The sequence below is a fragment of the Choloepus didactylus genome, chromosome 5 (genome assembly GCF_015220235.1).
Source record: "Choloepus didactylus isolate mChoDid1 chromosome 5, mChoDid1.pri, whole genome shotgun sequence".
Taxonomy (NCBI): domain Eukaryota; kingdom Metazoa; phylum Chordata; class Mammalia; order Pilosa; family Megalonychidae; genus Choloepus; species Choloepus didactylus.
The window spans coordinates 33,643,291-33,661,463 of NC_051311.1; the positions used below are offsets into that span (position 1 = coordinate 33,643,291).

General features: G+C 39.3%; 1 protein-coding gene across 6 annotated transcripts in view; it reads right to left on the minus strand.

Annotated features, from left to right (window-relative positions):
• Window positions 1-18,173, minus strand: part of DPP6 (dipeptidyl peptidase like 6) — a 1,366,335-nt gene that overhangs the window by 271,171 nt on the left and 1,076,991 nt on the right. For all 6 annotated transcript variants that reach the window (XM_037835750.1, XM_037835752.1, XM_037835755.1 and 3 more), the window contains one exon: window positions 9,677-9,758. In XM_037835750.1, the coding sequence (XP_037691678.1) occupies window positions 9,677-9,758 (82 nt within the window). The remainder of the gene's footprint in view (window positions 1-9,676; window positions 9,759-18,173) is intronic.

An 18,173-nucleotide genomic window follows, 5' to 3' on the forward strand; every position in this document is an offset into this window, starting at 1 on the left:
CTTAGACTATTTTCACTTTTAGCACTTCTTTTTTGTTTCTGCTCCTCAGCCTGACTCATTTCAAGTGTCTTATCTTCAAGTTCACTGATTCCTTCTTCTACCAGCTCCATTCTGCTTTTGAAACCCTCCTGGGCATTTTTCATTTCAGTTATTGTGGTCTTCAATTCCCAGTAGTTCTGTTTGGTTCTTTTTAAAAATTTTCATCTGTTTACTTAAGACTCTCATATTATTCATTCATTGCTTTCCTGACATCTGTAGTTCTTTCTTTGCACTTTCCTTTATCTCCCTAAGCATTTTTAAGATCATTTTTGAAAGACTTTTTTTGGTTTGTCCACATTATCATCTTCTTCCTTGGTGCTTTCTGTATTTTTATCCTCTTCCTTTGGATGGGCCATTATTTTCTGTTTCTTTGTCTTGTACTCTCACTGCACACTGTACATTTTAATATTTTAAAATGTGAACTCCCTGGGATGTCTGTGTCCTGATTTTGTAAACCACCGGTGGTAAGACAGAGACTTTCTTGAGCTTCAGCCCTCCTATCAGGAAGGTCTGTCCAAGGCAGACCCCATTGTGCAGGGGTTTCCCTTACTGATCTCTGTCTTGTTCTGGGCTTTTGCTTGTTAGTTATCTTGGAGTTCCCCTGTTTACAGGAGTTTGGTTGTCCCTCATGTTTCCCAGGGGGGCAAACCTCTCTCTTCCAGGTATCTGAAGCTGGCAGACCTCTTCCCCAACTGTCCACCTCTATAGTTTTTTACACTCCTTTCATTGTCTCACTCTGCTTTCATCTGGTGGGGGGGGGGGGCGGTTCTGGGAGGAGCAACCCCAGGAAGGACTTTCTCATTTTAGTCTTTCCCAGTCAAAACAGGGCCAGGGACCCAGAAAAGGGGCACAGACTGGCTCCAAAGTGCCCTATGGAGAGGATCAGGAAGGGTATCAAAAACTTCTCCAACAGCCCCCTAAAGCTGAGCTTTCTTGGCTTGGCCAGCAAATGCAGCCTTCAGCTAAATTTCTCCTGCAGTCCTGAGGAAGCCCTGCATCTTTAAGTCTCCACCACCTCTACCCCTCTCCAGGGAGGGTTGAAACAGTGACAGCTGCCACCTTTGTCTGGGGTGGGTTGAAATAGCTGCTTCCAGAGCCAGGATCCAGCAATACAACTTCACTAATCAAAATCTGTGATCAGTGATCAGCTGTGCACATCCCTGTTCTTGGGGAATAGGATTTTTACATCCCTTGCTGTCAACAGCATCTAGCCAGTGACTGGACCACACAGTGGCCTGCTGCAAGCGTGGGGGATGGACATCAGTAGCCACCATGCAAAGACCGCAATTTATAGTTCTTAATCATAATTTATCAGACTCTTCCTCTTGTTCTTTCCTGGAGGCTGTATAGTATTCTTTTGGCCTCTGGAGTTTCAAAATCATTGTTTCAGACAGTTTCTGCCTGTTTAATAGTCATTTTGGTGGAAGGACTGAGTCCCAGAGCTCCCTACTTTGCCATCTTCCTGTAAGTCCATTTTCATTTTATTATAATAATGAATTTTCTTCTATGTCCCCCTCCTATATTCATACAACATTCCAAAAGTTAACTAAAAAATCTCCACTGCCTCAAAATTGACTATTTATATTGTTTCCTTTGCTTCCTTCACACTCCCATACTTATGAATCTGTTTTTGTGTTTTGAAATCCCTGTATCTTCAGAGGGCCTGCTGGTAGAAGGAAACTTCCCTGATAATCATTTCTCAATTTTCCTAGTTCTTAAACTATGATCATTAGGTAGCTCTGTAATTCTACTCCTTCTTTTCAGGTTAATTACAAAAACTCAGTTTATTTGCTTGAGTGCAAGTGAATATTAAACTGATTTAGTCCCAGGGAGTCATAAAGTGATAACGTATTCTGTTAAATTTGAAGGGTATCCTTGGTAGAGCTAGTAAATCACTCACTAAACTGGCTCCATCCATTATTTGAGGATACATAAGGCAATTTCTTTCCCTGGCATATTAATTTCTTGGCTACTGTCATTGACTTCAGTGTTCATGATGAATGTTTTTACAATGAATACCAAATTAACCCAAAATGATTAGATGCTTTTATAAGTTATTAATGGGATGTCACTTCAGTCTGATCCTTTCCATGTGCACGATATTCCGTTAAATAATCTCCTCTTGCTGGAATGATCAATCTTTCTCCCCTCTTTGGATTTGTCAACTTCAATGAAATGCTCCCTGCCCCCTTGTTACTTTCTGTAGAACTGGGTGAGCAATAATGTCCTTGAAAAAATATGACACGAGGGAGGCAGCTAGTCCCTTTTCTGCTCAGGTCCCTGTAAGTGCTGAGAAGAGCTGTTGACTAGCTGGAGGCTGTCTCTGACGGGGTGGTCTAGTTTACAGGAGGGCTGGGAACAGGAAATAGGAAGATACATTGGCTTTTGATAACAAAGGTATTCTCTCTGTTCAGGGATAATTTCAAAGCAGGGGAATTGCTGTCACCTGATAATGGCCTTTTCTAAAGAGAAAGACACAATTTAACAAGGTGCTAAAGGCTTAGAGGTATAGAAATTGATGAATATGTTTTCTGAACAACAATGCCCCTTACTTCCTGTTAGTCAGAGGGAGCTCTATCCAAGGCCATGCAGGGATCCTGGGCTGGTGACGGGAAAGTTAGCTTGTCACTGAGCCCTTTGGATGTTCATCCAAACTTCTGGGTAACATCTTGCATTTCCCTGCTTTATCAAAGTGCAGCCTAACTCACTTTCTCACATATAACAAATTTTTATTTGATGAAATTCTTTTGATTCATCTCATTCTCTACCTTTTGGTTAAGCTGAGTAACAATTATCATAGCAACAAAAATAATAGCCATCATTTATTGAGCACTTTCTCATTCTAGGTTCTACACCATGTACTATAAATATATTAATTTAATCCATATAATAACCCCTCTAAGGTGGTCATTATTATCTCCATTTTACAGATGAGGAAACTGAGACATTGAGAGATTAACTCGATCAAAGTCATGCTATCAGTGCCAGAGTCATGATCTGACTGGTGTTTATGGCCCTAAAACTTGTGTTATTAACAACCCTTGAAAAAGAAAAACAAACCAAGTAAGTTTCTTTTCCTTCTAAGGTTTCAATTCAGAAACTTCAGATTCTGAAACTGATGAGGTAGGCCCTTGACACTATTGATGGAGCTTCGGAATCAGAGCTTCTCAGTCTGAAAGTCTGGGTTCCTGGGTGCCCACCTTCTCGCTCCAGGCTTGGTGGTGGCCTCCTGACTGCCCCGAGCCCCATGCCCTTTGTTCTAGCTCAGTGCTGCTGCAAGGGCCTCTGGGAGGCTACAGCAGCACCCCCCACTTGGCTCTTCCAGCTGCAACTGAGCTCAAGCTGAAATCTGAAGTTTCTCCCCATGCCTGCTAACCTTTTAGCAGATGCCCATACCTGAGAGATGCATGAAGCAAATGCATCCCACTCCTTAGATCCATTATCTGTCTGCCCCTTTATTCCATTTTTAAAAGTACTTTGGCATTTCAAGAATAATCTCTTCATCTAGTATCTTTACGTTGAATTATTGACATTTTGGTAGCATGAACTTTTACAACTTTAATGGACTGTTTTAAAAATTTCTTTTTCTTTAAAGCAGAAACCCAAATGCCATGAAGTGACCCAGTGAGAGCATAACAAAGCTCAGCTAGAGTTTCTCTGAATTCTTCACTGACTCATGGAAAAATGTGGCCAAAAAACCATCTTGGGAGTAGGAAATGTGTGCTCTATCACTTACTGGTGTTAGTGGGACAGGTGAAATAAGACCTTCCTTTCCCTTTCACTGATCACATATCAAAAGAAAAGTAACTGACCTTTAGTAAAATGGTCCTGTCAAATAGGTGGGAAAGAAGCAATGAGACAAAAGGACTCAGAAGTTGATTGTTCAAGTTTATTTTCCTTAGAACTGGTTTGGTTATTAGACGGCCACAGCTGATATGTTACAAGAATAAGAAAGTGTTGAGGTAGAGAATGGTCCATGACTCACGTAAACTTGCTCATCTGAGAAGACATCAGGAGATAAAGGTATAAAAGGTCACTGACGTGGAAGGACTCTTAGAATATCAGAAAGGAAGCCCAGTGGATGTCTGGGGCTGGAGAAGACCAACAATGACAATAGATGACCTAGTTACTCCTACGACAGAAGCCCAGACTTAAGAGTCTCAGTTCAGACTTTTTTCCTTAGAGCTGAATTAGTCTGATAGGCACAGCATCAAATAAGCAGGGAATGACAGATTAGATGAGCGAGGATTGTCAAGAGGGCTTTGTGTTCTAGGTGGTATCATTTTATCACACTTCTAAAGGGAAACACACATAGGGCAATCACCCCTCCTATGTAGACACATCCCTGCTATAGACACAACTCCTAAGCTTGAGCAGTGTAAGACCAGACAAGTTACCTGGATGGCTCTAAGCAAGGGTTGAAGAAAATGTATGACAGTGACAGTGCAAGAGAGTGTGGCCATATGAAGAAGAAACAGTTGCTGAGACCTAGCAAATAGATATATTTTCCATTAGAAGGTAAAGTCAGTGAGGAAAAAGACCATGTCTTTCCTTTGCAATGTGTATTTCCAGAATCTAGCAGAGGTGTTTAGGCACAGTGAGTGTTTAATATTTATTGTAACAGAAAACAAATGAGTGAGTGACTAAATGAATGGCAAAACTTAGCATTCACAAAGAAATTGTCCTTTATATTCCTCTGCCTTTATCCAGCTGTCCAGCCACGGCAATTGTTGACCATATCTGTCACATCAAGGAGTTCTAGGGATTTGGGAGAATGTTAGGGGAACCAGTTCTACCCTATCCCTGAGACCTGTCAAGATAATTGCTATCTTAACCATTTCTTAAAAAGTGACTTAAAGGAGGAGTCCATGACCCTCTGATAAATTATTCTATCCATGACCTTCCCAGAAAATTATAGCAGGTTCAAGTATAAGCCCTATAATCAAGGCTTAAATCACCCCAGTTAGGTGAACATACTTAACTTTATTCTCCATCTCCAGGGAAAGAACAGTTGCTGACCGTTATTCACGTCACAGCCTTTCACGCTCTGAGAGATTCTGAGTAAGTCGGCTTCCGCTTCTAAGCTAGAGAGCGAAGGCTGTAAAAATTTCGTTGCTTTCTTCCATGCTGGTTGTTCTCATCAGCACCTCCGCTCCACCCACCATCTCCACCACCACCAGCTTCTTGGGGAATACTGTCTCCCAGAAGACAGCGTCAGCCCCAGCCTCAGCCCCAGCAGGTTTCCTGGCTAACTACTCTACTTGCTCTTCATTTTTCATATTCTGAAGCTGTCACTGCATCGAAGATTTCCCAATGGACTTACTAAATATCCCTTTTAAACCTGTTCATTTATCACCATCATGGTAACAAGCCAACCAAAGAGATACCCATTGCCTTTGTCTGAAATCTTCTGAGTCTTCTAGCAAAGATTCCAGTCCTAAATTCTTAATGTCTATGCAGTGTTATTTGTAAAAATTTCCATGGTACTTGGTTCCAAAGAAAAACATTATTATGCAACACATTCACATAGGTTCTCTATGCTTGTATACTAACCTGCTAAGGCACCCCGAAAAGGCTGTAATTTCACGTGTGTTTAAGATCAAAGGAGGCCACTGCAGCTGCCCTTAAAGTTGTTTTTTTTTCTTTGAAATGTCACTAGTAGTGATGTCATTTAAGGAAATTAAAGGCAATTTCTAAACTGGTCAATTTAATCATATTCTAGGTTAGCAGAGACAAACCTTCACACAAATAGACAAACACAAATGGATGCAGAGTTGCATGCAAATACCAAATAAAAGAAACTTGGGGAATTTCCCAATTCAGGACATCTCAAGAGGATAAAAATGTAGACTGATATGGCAGAGAGAAAAATTTTGAAATAACATGTTTTAAATGTAAATTTTTACATATAATGAAAACTACTGTTTTGGGGGGGGAGAAAGGAGAAGTACTGTATTAAAATTTTTTCATGTATTTTCTCATTTAATCCTATTTAATCTAGCCAAATCCATTTTGCTGCCTCTAGGGTCTGTAGATAACTTCAAATTCTAGAACCCCAGCAAACATTTCAGAAACAATCTGGTTATCTATCATGAACAACTACAATCAAAAACCACCACCACCACAAGCGAAACAGATTTCTGGCAGAATGGAGGCCCTTCAATGTTCAAGTCTCTCCCTCTCCTTTATCAATGACAGGCCACTCAGGTAGTATTTATTGCCTATGATGTGATCTGAAATTCTAATAAAATTTACTGTAAAAGGTAAGAGCTTCTAATTGGAGACTATATTGAGGCATGTGACGTACAGGCTTTAACTCACTCCCGATGCAGTGTGTCATCTTCCAGTGATTCATGGGGGTGATTGAGCCAAATTCATCGCTGAAATCATTCAGCACAAGACAGGTATAATGCTTGGAAAGATCTTTGGTGAACTTTAACTGCAGCTGTGTTCTCTGCTCCCAGAGGAGAATTACTCATTTCAATCTGACTCATTATAATTAGAGTAGATTTCTTTAGGGAACAATATTTACTTTTTAAAATAAAATGGCAAAGAGGGATTTGTTGCTTACCATCGCTTAATGGGTTCATGTTTGCAAGGCTTGCTCCTGAGTGTCTGCCTATTTCCTTTGTGGCACAGAGCCTGCAGCGTGAGCTCCTGACAACAGGGTGTGTGGTCCCAAGGATTAGGCATTTCCTTGGTTGAGGATAACTGAGAGAGCATAGGATACTCTAAAAAGGAGGTTGGCTCACCATTGACCTATAGGTTGAACCACCTGTTTGTGTAAATAAAATTTTACTGGAACCTGACCATGCCTATTTTCATTTTCTATGTCTGCTTTCATGCTATAATGTCAGAATTGAGCACTTGTGATAGAAAGTGAATGGCTCCTGCAAAGCCTAAGATATTTACTATCTGGCCCTTTATAGAAAAAGTTTGCTAACCTCTGCTCTGAAATACAGGATAAGTTCTTGACAATGAATTATATTGCCAATTATACTCGGTACAAGAAATGTATAATAAAATCCTAAAGTTTGAATGAGATTAAACACTCAAATATTCTACGAACACATTATTTTCTTCAGTATTAAGCCCAAATATTATCAATGGCTACTTAACAGAACATTAATTTCCTCGAAGCAGAAAGGAAATTTCCCTCACCTCTAGTATTGTTCTAGAGCATAGTCACAGCTTCTGGCTATTTGCCAGCATCCAATTATTTTATGGTTAAGTGATTTAGGATCACAAGAACCTTTTAATTAATTAATCTATCATCCTCTTTATTCACTTATTTTTTATCAACAAATATTTACTGAGAGCCAGGTACTGTGCAAGACACTCAGAATACAAAGATGGAAAAAAATTGAATGTTTGGATTTAAAGGTCTCCCAGTCATGGAGAAAGATGTCAATATACAACAAGACAGCATATGTAACAGAAGTTTGCACAATGAAGTATGGGAGTCCTGAAGAGAACTACCTAACCGTGTGGGGCTGCAGTGTCAGAGATAATGTCTCAAAGAAGTTGATACCTATTTTATTTTCTAGTTATTCTTTTACCATCTACTAGGTATTGCTTCTACCATCCATCACTTATCCCCACTCCTGTCCACAAGGGAGCTTGACTTAAGTGTAAAGTCAATTGCCCAAGAGATAGCAGTGGCTTCAGCTAGGGAAGGGGATGATTTAGTAAGAAAGCAGTGTGGAGAGTGATTAACGTAAAGCCTCAGCTTCCTCCAAATTCTATCTATAATTCTAAAGCATGTGCATGCACATGCACACACATATAAACACACACCCCTTCCTCCCACAATTGTGGGTTAATTTTCCATTAAATTGAAAGCTCTTACTAGAAGGCAGTGTCTATCACAGTGTCTGGCCTATCCTCCTAGGCAGATGGTGAGGCATAAATCTGTAATGTTCAATGATAACCACTGGATAAAAAGGAAAGAGCAGCAAGTGTCGTAGAAAGAGACCTGGAGAAGTTATGAAGTTACAATGTACCTTTCCTGATTACTATAAAAAGATTGAAAAATGACCACTTAGTAAGGTTACTCATTACTCCATCCTCTTCCCCAAAGTAGTCTGAAAAAGGATAAGGTACAGAGCTCTGACCCAGTGAGCTTTTAAAGGATCAGTGGAGGACAGGAATAGCTCAATATACATTTGATGGGTGTTGGAGAGATTTGCTTTCCAGATACTTCTTCAATCACAAACTGTCAGAGGGTTTTAAATTCAACTATTCAGTCACATGATTCTTGAACACTTAGGTCCTCTCTGATCTCCTATTAAAAATAGCATTTTTCTCCCTTTGTATAACAGTTAACACCTGTGAGGAAAGGTATCTCCTCATTGAGACTGAATTGAAGAATTGATGTCCTTCTGCGAAAGCCACTTATCAACTTCCTGCCTTCCTCCTGTGATTTTGGTGAGTTAAATATGTGCTTTTCTAAACTCTGATTACCAAGATTGTAGTATTAGGGACACTTTAGCAATAGTCAAAGTAGTTTCATGGCCTATATATTCCTGTTTATTTGAACCAATTAATATAGAACCAAGACAATATAATTGTACTATTGGGGAACAAGACTACCTTCGTTCCAAGGACAGTAGACAGCCTATCCAATAAAATTACACTCCCAATCATTTAATTGGTCAATTTCTGTGCTATTTTAGGAAAAGAGGGCTCTAAAAATGCAGATTCATTTAGCCAGTTTAAAGACGCAGAATTAAATGATAACTTGAATGCAGCAAACATGTCACCTGATCTTCAAACTGTGAAGATTTTCTGCAAGGGGCTATAAATCTTTTGAAATAAAGCTAAAAAGATCTCAGAAATATCATCTGGTTTTACAAAAACGTAATGCTAGAGAATTGGAACAAGCCTGAGAGATCACCTTATCCAAATCTTTCACTTTATAGCTGGGTTGACTGCAGCCTGACAGGCTGAACAGTCAATCCAATGGTCAGCTAGTTAGTATATACACAGACTTAGATTACTGGATTATAGCATTTTTTCAGTGTTCCTTTTCACTCTACCATTGTTGCCCTTAGCAGTTTTTCATAACATCTGTTTTTCCAATTTTGCTGGGAATCCATGGAAATGTTAAATGTAAAACTGAGAAGGCTGAACTAGGTATGGGAAATTCTGTGTGTTCGTGTTACAAGCAGAGAGCCTGGCTTCCTAATGGCCAGAAAATCTACTTTCTTCATAAAACCCACAGAAAAGTACTAGAGCTCCAAGAACAAAACAAAAGTAATTTTCAATGATCCATGATTCTGATAATTCTCAACTTGTAGCCACACACCCCCACCTTTCTCTTAGTTGTAGCCCTTTTGATAAAGTTTATCTCTTTGAGTTGACAGTAAATCTGGAGTCTATACACACAGCTACAGCAGGGCACCACTTTAAAGACATCAGATATGGAAACCAAAGCATACGTTATTTCAATTTTAAAAGAATTCATTAAAAAGAAATGAGAACATTTTATATATTCAGATACCCTGGTGTATTTGTCCAAAATTTCATTTACACACACACACACACACACACACACACACACACACACACACACAGAGTCTATAAAATATAAACTTCATCAAAATCTAAATGTAGTCATTGAACTTGATTTGCTTACCAGCTGTTGGCCTTTAGGACCCCATCCTGCATACTGAAGTTTTGCATTGCTGACTTCTGGTGGATCTAGACTTTGAGGATCCCTGAAAAAAAAAGCAAAATGATGGGAACTAAGAATCTAAGATGCTATCATTTTATCTCTAGCTGCAACTTACTTTCTGTTTCCATTACATCAATTTCAGGAGCTTGCCTTTCTGTTACTAAATAATATGTCACGTTCAATCTCCATTAGTTCTCTTCAGATTCATAAAATTTCCATGAAGCTGAGATGGGCCCATCATTGCTTAACCCAAACAGTAAATATTCATCAAGAGAGTGCATGCAGAGAGGCCTATTGTTCAAGTTTTAAAACATCCAGAATAGTCAAAATTAAAAATTGAAATGCAAAGCAATATAGTAATAAATATCCCTAATTTATGTCTCTGCATTTGGCTTTCCTAGCAGACAGCCATCTACAACATATAAAAAAGACTGATTTTCACTTTCTTTAGGATGATGCCACTCCATATGAGGAATTGTAACTGTTTTCGGCCAAATAGGCCAGACTCTGTCAGTTGAGTATCCTGTCATATGGCTATAATATTTCTTTTGCTAAAGACATAGCAATGAATGGACTCATTCATCTGTAGAAAGCACTTGGTTGAATGGTGTTTGAAAAAGCAAGAGACTGAACTGTATGAGTCACATGAAAAAAAGGGGATGAGGCAAGAAGGGAAGGGATGTGAAGTGGTGAGGATCCTGTTATTGTGTGCTTGAACCAATAGAAAATTCTAAAGTAACTGATTTTAAGACTTCTAGGGAAAAACAGGGAGTACATTTAAGAGTAAAAGAGCTGGGGAAGGTGAGATAGTCCATAATGCTCAAGGGTAGTTTGGGATGATGTTCCAGGGTTTGGAGAAACCAGAGAAGCCTGAAGAGATGGTGACATGATGCCAAGCAAGGAATGACAATCATAATAAGAAACAGCTGAGGGAGCTGATGCTTCAGGCAATTAAAAGACATAGGAAGAAGTCTTAATATTACAGGTTCCAAGTGAATTTTTAATAGCACCCACCATTTGTCTCTTTTGAATGTTTTGAAGTATTTTCATGAACATATTTCCTGGGTCTGTCCATTGAGAGGGCCTAGAAGCCATGACACCCCAGTAACAATGAGCATACTTAACGCCCATATCTTGGTCTCTAAACATCATCATCCATTAAAAGGTACCAGGGCTCCTCAGAAAAGTCACTGTACCCAGGGCTGAGGCAGGGAAAGTACAGGATGATTCTGGAACAACTTATGGTGCCAGAAACTAAGGAAATATTCAAATACAGTGGGAGTTTGTTGAAAGAACACAGAGGCCAATCTACAGGAATTCCTAATGGGCAAAGATGGAACAATGAGCAACAAAATAATTATAGTATTGGATTGTAACTCATAGCAGAAACTAAACATCCATAAATCCATATTTACATAAATGAATAATCAAATAAATAAATAAGGGAAAAGAGTAAACTCTTCCTCTCATTAGAATTTCAATTAATAAATGTAGAAGAAAATAGAATAACCTTTAGACTAGAACCACGGTAATAAATGTTGCAGACAAGATCCATTGATGGATGCTAAAATTTGTGGACAAAAGTTTGAGAAACATAATTTGCATACTTCCAGGGTATCTTCCCCCAAATACTTATCAACTACAAAAGGAGAGACAGTACTTCACTGTGGAGAAACCACAGACAGCAACTTACCCAAGAAATTAAGGCAAACATCACCAGAAATAAGACACATCAACATCATGAACCTTTTGATATGACGCACTGAGAAGGACAAAGTATCATTTTTGTTATGTATTTGCCAAAAATGCATAACTTCACTCCAATCATATGAAAACACTGGAAAAACCCAGTATTCTCTGCAATACAACTGATCAGTACCCTTCAAAAGTATCAGGGTCATAAGAGATAGGAAAAGACAGAGGAAATGGTTATACACTGGAGAACACTAAGGAGAAATAACATCTAAAGCAGTGTGGGATCCTGGAACAGAAAAAGGACATTGGTAGAAAAATTAGTAAAATTTGAGTAAGGTCTGTGGTTGGGTTGATAATATTGTACTGATGTTACATTCCTGTCTTGATAATTATACCTGGTTATGAAAAATACAAACAGTAGGAGAAGTGGGTTGAGGAATATAAGGGAATGCTTTTTTACTATTTTTGCACCTTTTAAGTATAGAATTAGTTAAAAATAAAAAGTTTAAAAAAAAAGCGTTTTCAGAAATTCTCTCTTGGTGGTTATAAAAAATTGATATGGAAAGGAATTAAAAGTTAGATAATTTCCCCCTCAACTTACCGTCATCTTGATGTCAGGAATTGAAAAAATACTAGCACAGAGTAGGCATTCTATTCATTCATTTGAATAACAAAGAAATGTGTAAATATAGATGGGTTAAAGAGTGGATCTAAGCAAAAGTCATTCTGCAAGTTTAAAGACAAGCACTACTGGCCTGGATTTACTTGGAATTTTCCAAGCACAGAGGATAGGGTAGGAGATCAGAAAGAAATGTTTAAATTCCATTGTCTTGTTTAATATTGGAATTCATTTTGTTAGACTGTGATTTCCAAAAGGTGTCTAAGATATTGGGAACAGCAGGGGGTTAACCTGTCTTTGGTTTAGCAAGTGAAGATTCCCATAAGTTCTACCTGGAAAAAGCACGTCCAAGTGGATAACGTGCCTCACCAGATTACACAAGCACCAGCACCAAGATGCCGTGGGGACACACACATTTCAATTTCTATTATCTTTTTCTCACCTATGCACAAGAAGATCTTTACAACTTCTCTAAATATATTTCCCTCACCTTACCACCAACACGTTAGACAAGTTTCTATAGCCTGAAGGTAGCAGAGCATAACAGGAAGAATCACAGACTAAAAATCAGCATACTGGTACTCTAGCCCCAGCTTCACCACGTACACGTCATGCGACTTGTACAATTTTCTGAGCCTTACTTTCTTCTCCTGAGGAAGCGGAAAAACAATTACCCTTTCTCTCATAGAATACTCATGAAAATCAAGAGAAATAACGAATACCAACTTACTCTCCCTCCCCCCTCTCCCTAGCTATACATAAAAAATGCCAAAATCGAGCTGCTGAGGCAGTGATCTGTTTTAACAAAAACATCAGGGTGCACCTCAAGGAGAGGAAGTTGTGATGTGGTGGAAAGAATTCTAAGAAGCTCTAAATTTAATTCTGTTCTGCCACAAGAAGTAATAGGGCTTGGAGCAGGAGAGAGTAATTTAATATAAATTTGTTTCCTCATGTATAAAATGAGAATAATAATACTTAACTCACAGGGTTGGACGCAATAGTATACTATATGTGGAAATATCTACATGTAATTTTAACAAAAGGTCCAACTAATATATCAGAAAGGATATGTTTAAGAACTCAGCAGCAAAAACAAATGGTCTAAATTCCTATGTTAGATGGGAGATTGGATATAGGACTTACCCTCAACTATATCCTCCACATTTGTTCCTATGAAGTCTTTTTTTTTAATTGGAATTTGATGGTATCACACTCTCTTGCTTTCAAGTTAAAAGGGGATTTGGGGGCCATCTCTTCCAACTTCCCTTCCAAGGTAGAAGACCCTTTTTCAATCAACTTGATGGCCATTCATCCTCAGCTTAAATCTCCCACTGAAGGGATTCCCTTGCACAACTCTTTCTCTATTCCAGCCTACCCGATGCCCAACTTGGTTTCAGGCTGTGATCCACCTTCTCCACACCAACACCCAGGAAACTGAGAACCACCAGAGAAAACACACAACTACCAGAGACAAGCATGATGCCACAGTAAAGTCTCTAAAACTGCAGCTGGGTCCTAACCATTCCTGTCATTACTCACAACTAATTCTTGGTTAGTTCCCATTCTTCTCAGTGATGATGCCAGGCTTTCCTACTCTCTTTATATTTCACTTTTATCTACTGTTGCCCTTACTCTGAGCAGATGACCATGGGTGGGGCAGACATGAAGGTGCACTGATCCAATCATCCTGCAGAGTGCAGTGAGCTGACAGCATCTTCAGAATCTGCCTAGCTTTCCAGCCCAGGTTATGCTCTTCTGAGGGCAGCCCCTGGCCTGCGACTGAGCTTGGAAAGGGTATTAGCGCCTGGCATTTCTGCCCAATGCAGGGCTCCTCTAATGGGCAACTTTGCTCTGGAAGTTCTGGTTTGGTTGTCCCAGATGTTCAAATCTGCTTCACAGTCTGAGGCTCCACGGCCAAATCCTGTTTCCTCCTCTGAGTCCTTTCACAGATGTCACATTTGCACTGTGGTCTGAAGTCTGCTCCTGACCAATCCTGCCTGCTCCCCCTTTTATCTTTCACAGGCATCACCCTCAATAAATCTGCACTCTCCACCTTTCTCTTCCTGGAGGATCCAACTGGCCCACGAGGTTCCCTGCTTTGCTGAAGGAAGATGTTTTCTCTCCCTGCATACTTGGGCTCACATCCATCCTTACATTCTCAGTCTCAGAGGATAAGGCATGATCTTTCCTACCTAAGCTGGCTCTTTCTTCTGTATCTCTTTTTCCTTTCCAGCCAAAAACCGTCATTTTCTTTCCTTTCCACTTACCTTCTTGGCAAACATTTATTTTGCTTCAGATTCATCTAGGATTTTGCTCAGTCATCCTCCTCCTATCTTCATCCTCTCTTTTTAGTCTTACTCCCTTCCCTAAGGCTATTCTCTCATCTAAATACTAAGCTAAACTAAACAAACCACAAAACCCACCTCATTTGCTACAGCTTCTCCGTCCATCTATGGTGCAATCTCTACTCCTCTCACCCACACTTGTTACGCAGACCAAATCCAGGGGCCATTTGTATCTCCCACCCGCTGCTCAACCCAATGCAATGCACCTTCCATCCCACTGTGATGCTGAAATTGCTCTTAAAATCATTCATTACCGCAGAATTGCCAAATTTAGCACACTTCCGTCCTTACCTCATTTGATCTCTTTCTGTAGATGGTGCTGCTGATATGTTTCTCCTTTATTTTCATGACACTGCCCTCTCCTGGCTCTCCTCCTAACCCTGTTAATAGACTGCATCTCTTTTTGCAGGTTATTCTTTCTTTGCACATTCTTTAATGGTTAGTGTTCTGGGCTTCCGTTATCAGCACACTGCTCCTCTCATCACCATTCTCCTGGGTGCTCTCCTTTATTATCAAGTGCAGTTACAATTCATATTCTGATGAGCACCAAAACCATAACTTGAGATCAGGCCTCTCCCTAAACTGTAGACTGCACACAGGGCATCGCCACATGGAAACACAGATCCTCTAATTTAACCTGCATTGAAACTGAGCCCATCATCTTCCTCCATGTCCCCCTTTTCAGATGGTGAAACAACAATCTACTCAGTCACTCAAGCTAGAAGCTTGTTGCAAGCCTCTTAGAGAGGCTAACCCAAACCTTCCTTTCTTAGATAAAGACATTAAAGCCCAATGTGGATGGATGATTTGCTCAAGGACACAACTGACTAGTTTTGCTTGAAGAGTACTCTCCTGCTTTGGTCCAGGGGAAAAAATATCTCCAGCTGACTTAAGGAACAAGGTAGAGAGATCCTCCAACAGCAAAGCAAAAGTAAACCTCAGGGAAGTTTTATCTCCTTTTGCTGTGTCCGTCTCATAGTGCTTTCTTGAGGAATAAGCTCTTTCATAAAAGAAGTCCTGAATTCTACCTCCACAAATGTAGAACTAGTAGGGCAGTTCTCTGCTTTAAGCCTAAGACCTTCCTAGTTCTGTTGTCATCAAGTGATTTTCCATCATATACAGGATTATTCTGAAATTCTTAGCTGTGTGTGTGTGTGTGTGTGTGTGTGTGTGTGTGTGTGAGTGAGAGAGAGAGACAGAGAGAGAGACAGAGACAGAGATGGGGGGGGAGAATGTATGTACGCATTTTGGGGTTGATGTTTCCTTCCCCTCTTTTTTCCTTCCTTCTTTTCTTTCTCCTTTTCTTCCTTCCTTCCTCTCTCTAGCACTCTCTGTTTATGTATTTATTTACATATTTATTTAAAGAAACCATGGTAGCCGCTGTGATGAATCATCTCTAGAGTGGAGATTGATTGGTGAAAAAATGATTAAGGAAGAATAAAATTACCTGGACTTACTAGATCTCAAAATAATAATGCAATCCATTCTGATTTTGCTTATTTGAGCAATAAACAAAACAGGGCATAAATCATATTGAGTTTTGAAGAGTAAATCAGTGTGGCACAGTTTACTCATTTATCTTTCTAAGCTAGTTTAAGGGATTGAAAAGTTTCCCAACAAAAACAGCATTTGGAAAATAAAAGGTAAAAATTGCTTTCTGGCTCCTAAACTTTCATGGCTAAAGACAATAAAAAACAGCATTTCAATATCAAAAATAGGTGTTTTCTGAGTCTTCCTGTGTCCTTAGCATTATGGGTAATATCAAAATATAAGATACACTCTGAGTCCTAGAAGAGTGCTTGACACATAGTAGGTGTTTAATAAATACTAACTAAATAATGAAAAAATGCATAGATTCATAAATGGCATCAAGTCTAATCACCAATTACTGATTGGATAGAGTCACTAATTTCTTAAACTTATGCAGGGCTTAATGATTTGTGTTACCATTTTAATGTATATTTTGAGTTACACAGTTAAATTCTTGAGGGCAGGAATCCTCATAGGCATAAATACTTCCCAAGTGACAAAAATTTGCGTAAATATCCCACTGTTAATTTAGAATGTCTTTATATCTATACTGCATAAGAAGTTACTATCCTTTTAAAAGATTTGGATATAGAATTTTTGAGGCAGAGAGGCTCTCCTCACTAAGAGTGCTTTGTGGGTAGTTTATTCTACCTATTAGTGACATATCCCCAACCCAATTCACAGAGATGCTCTAGCAAAAAGGATCACAAATTTAAGTACTAAACAAACTCACATAGGAATTGAAAGTGTTAGTTTACAAAGAATAGGTTTTTTTAAAGGTAATTCATATGACAGTGCTAGCTTTGATGCTAGACAATATTTACAGATAATGATTATGGTTAATAATGACTAAGTTTGTTCAAAAAGTTCCTTAAGCGTTTAACAACTAGAATATGCTTTTCTCTAATTTATGTAACACACAACTTCTGCACAATTGTTTTGCAGTTTACAAAGTTTTTTTTCACTTATCTTTGTTCTCCTATCAATCCCATAAACAAGGAGAACAAATACAATCCTTTCTAAATAAACATTTTTTTTCTGATTTTTAAAAAGTAATACATGCTCATTTAATAATATTTAGAAAATGTCAAAGAATACAAGGAGCAGATAAAAATCACATATTCTTCTTCTCTCCAGAGATAACCACCGTCAATGTACTGGTGCACTTCCTTCCACTCTTTGCTTATGCATGTATGTGTATGTGCATAATAAATGTGTCTGAATGGTAGCATGTTGTACAAAGAGTTTTGTATTCTGCTTTCTGACACATAATGAGCATTTCCTGTGTCAGTAAAATTGATTTTAATGGTACATTTAATGCACTTTTTGTTATTGTTGTTAATCAGATGAAGAATCTGAGGCTCAGAGAACTTCGGCCATTTGCCTAGTTTGAGAGTCGGTTAAGGAAGAAGCCAGAACACAAATTCAAAGAGTCAAAAAGTAGACTGGTGGTTGCCTAAACCTACGGGGAAATGGGGAGTGATTGCCAATTGGCATGGGATTTCTTTTGGGGGTGATGAAAATCTTCTAAAATTGATTGTGGCAATAGTTGCACAGCTCTGTGAATATACTAAAAGCACTGAATTGTACACTTTGAGTGGGTGGATTGTATGATATGTGAATTATATACCAATAAAGCTGGGAGGAGGAAGAGGTGTGGGAGGGGAAAGATAAGGAGAAAATGAAGCTGCAGCAGCTAGAACATTAAGCCGCATTTTGTAGCTTCTAGGTCAAGACAATTTCTGTTCTGCCACATTATCTCCTAACAACCTAGTGTCAAGCCTTCCATGCTCTCAGTGCTTCCTACAGGTGTACTTCCCGAACTGGAATATCGCTGTTCCTACATGGAAAGGATGAACAATCTTAAGAGATTAAATAGCTGGTGGAATGAGGCAGAGCTATGGAGGAGCTCCCACACTGTGTGCACCTACCAGAACTGGAAAAAAGTTTGTTTAGCTAAGGAGCCCACCTCTTTCCTTTTCTTCATCTTATCCAGGCATCAATGTATGTATTGGCAAACACAGAGTCTTTCTCAAAAATAGGTATAAACAGAGGGAGGAAAATTGTCTAACCAGCTAGGTTCTGTTTGCCCCTCAGCTTGGCCTCCACTTCCTCCAGAAAGTCCACCTCCTCTGCTGCTCAGACAGGCTCCCCAGCCTTTGCGGGGCACGTACACCTGCTCACTCTCTCTATACAACTTGGTATGATCCAGAAGTTTCCATCCTTTTCCTCTATCACAATATTTCCCTCCTTGGTCCCATTCCTTCCG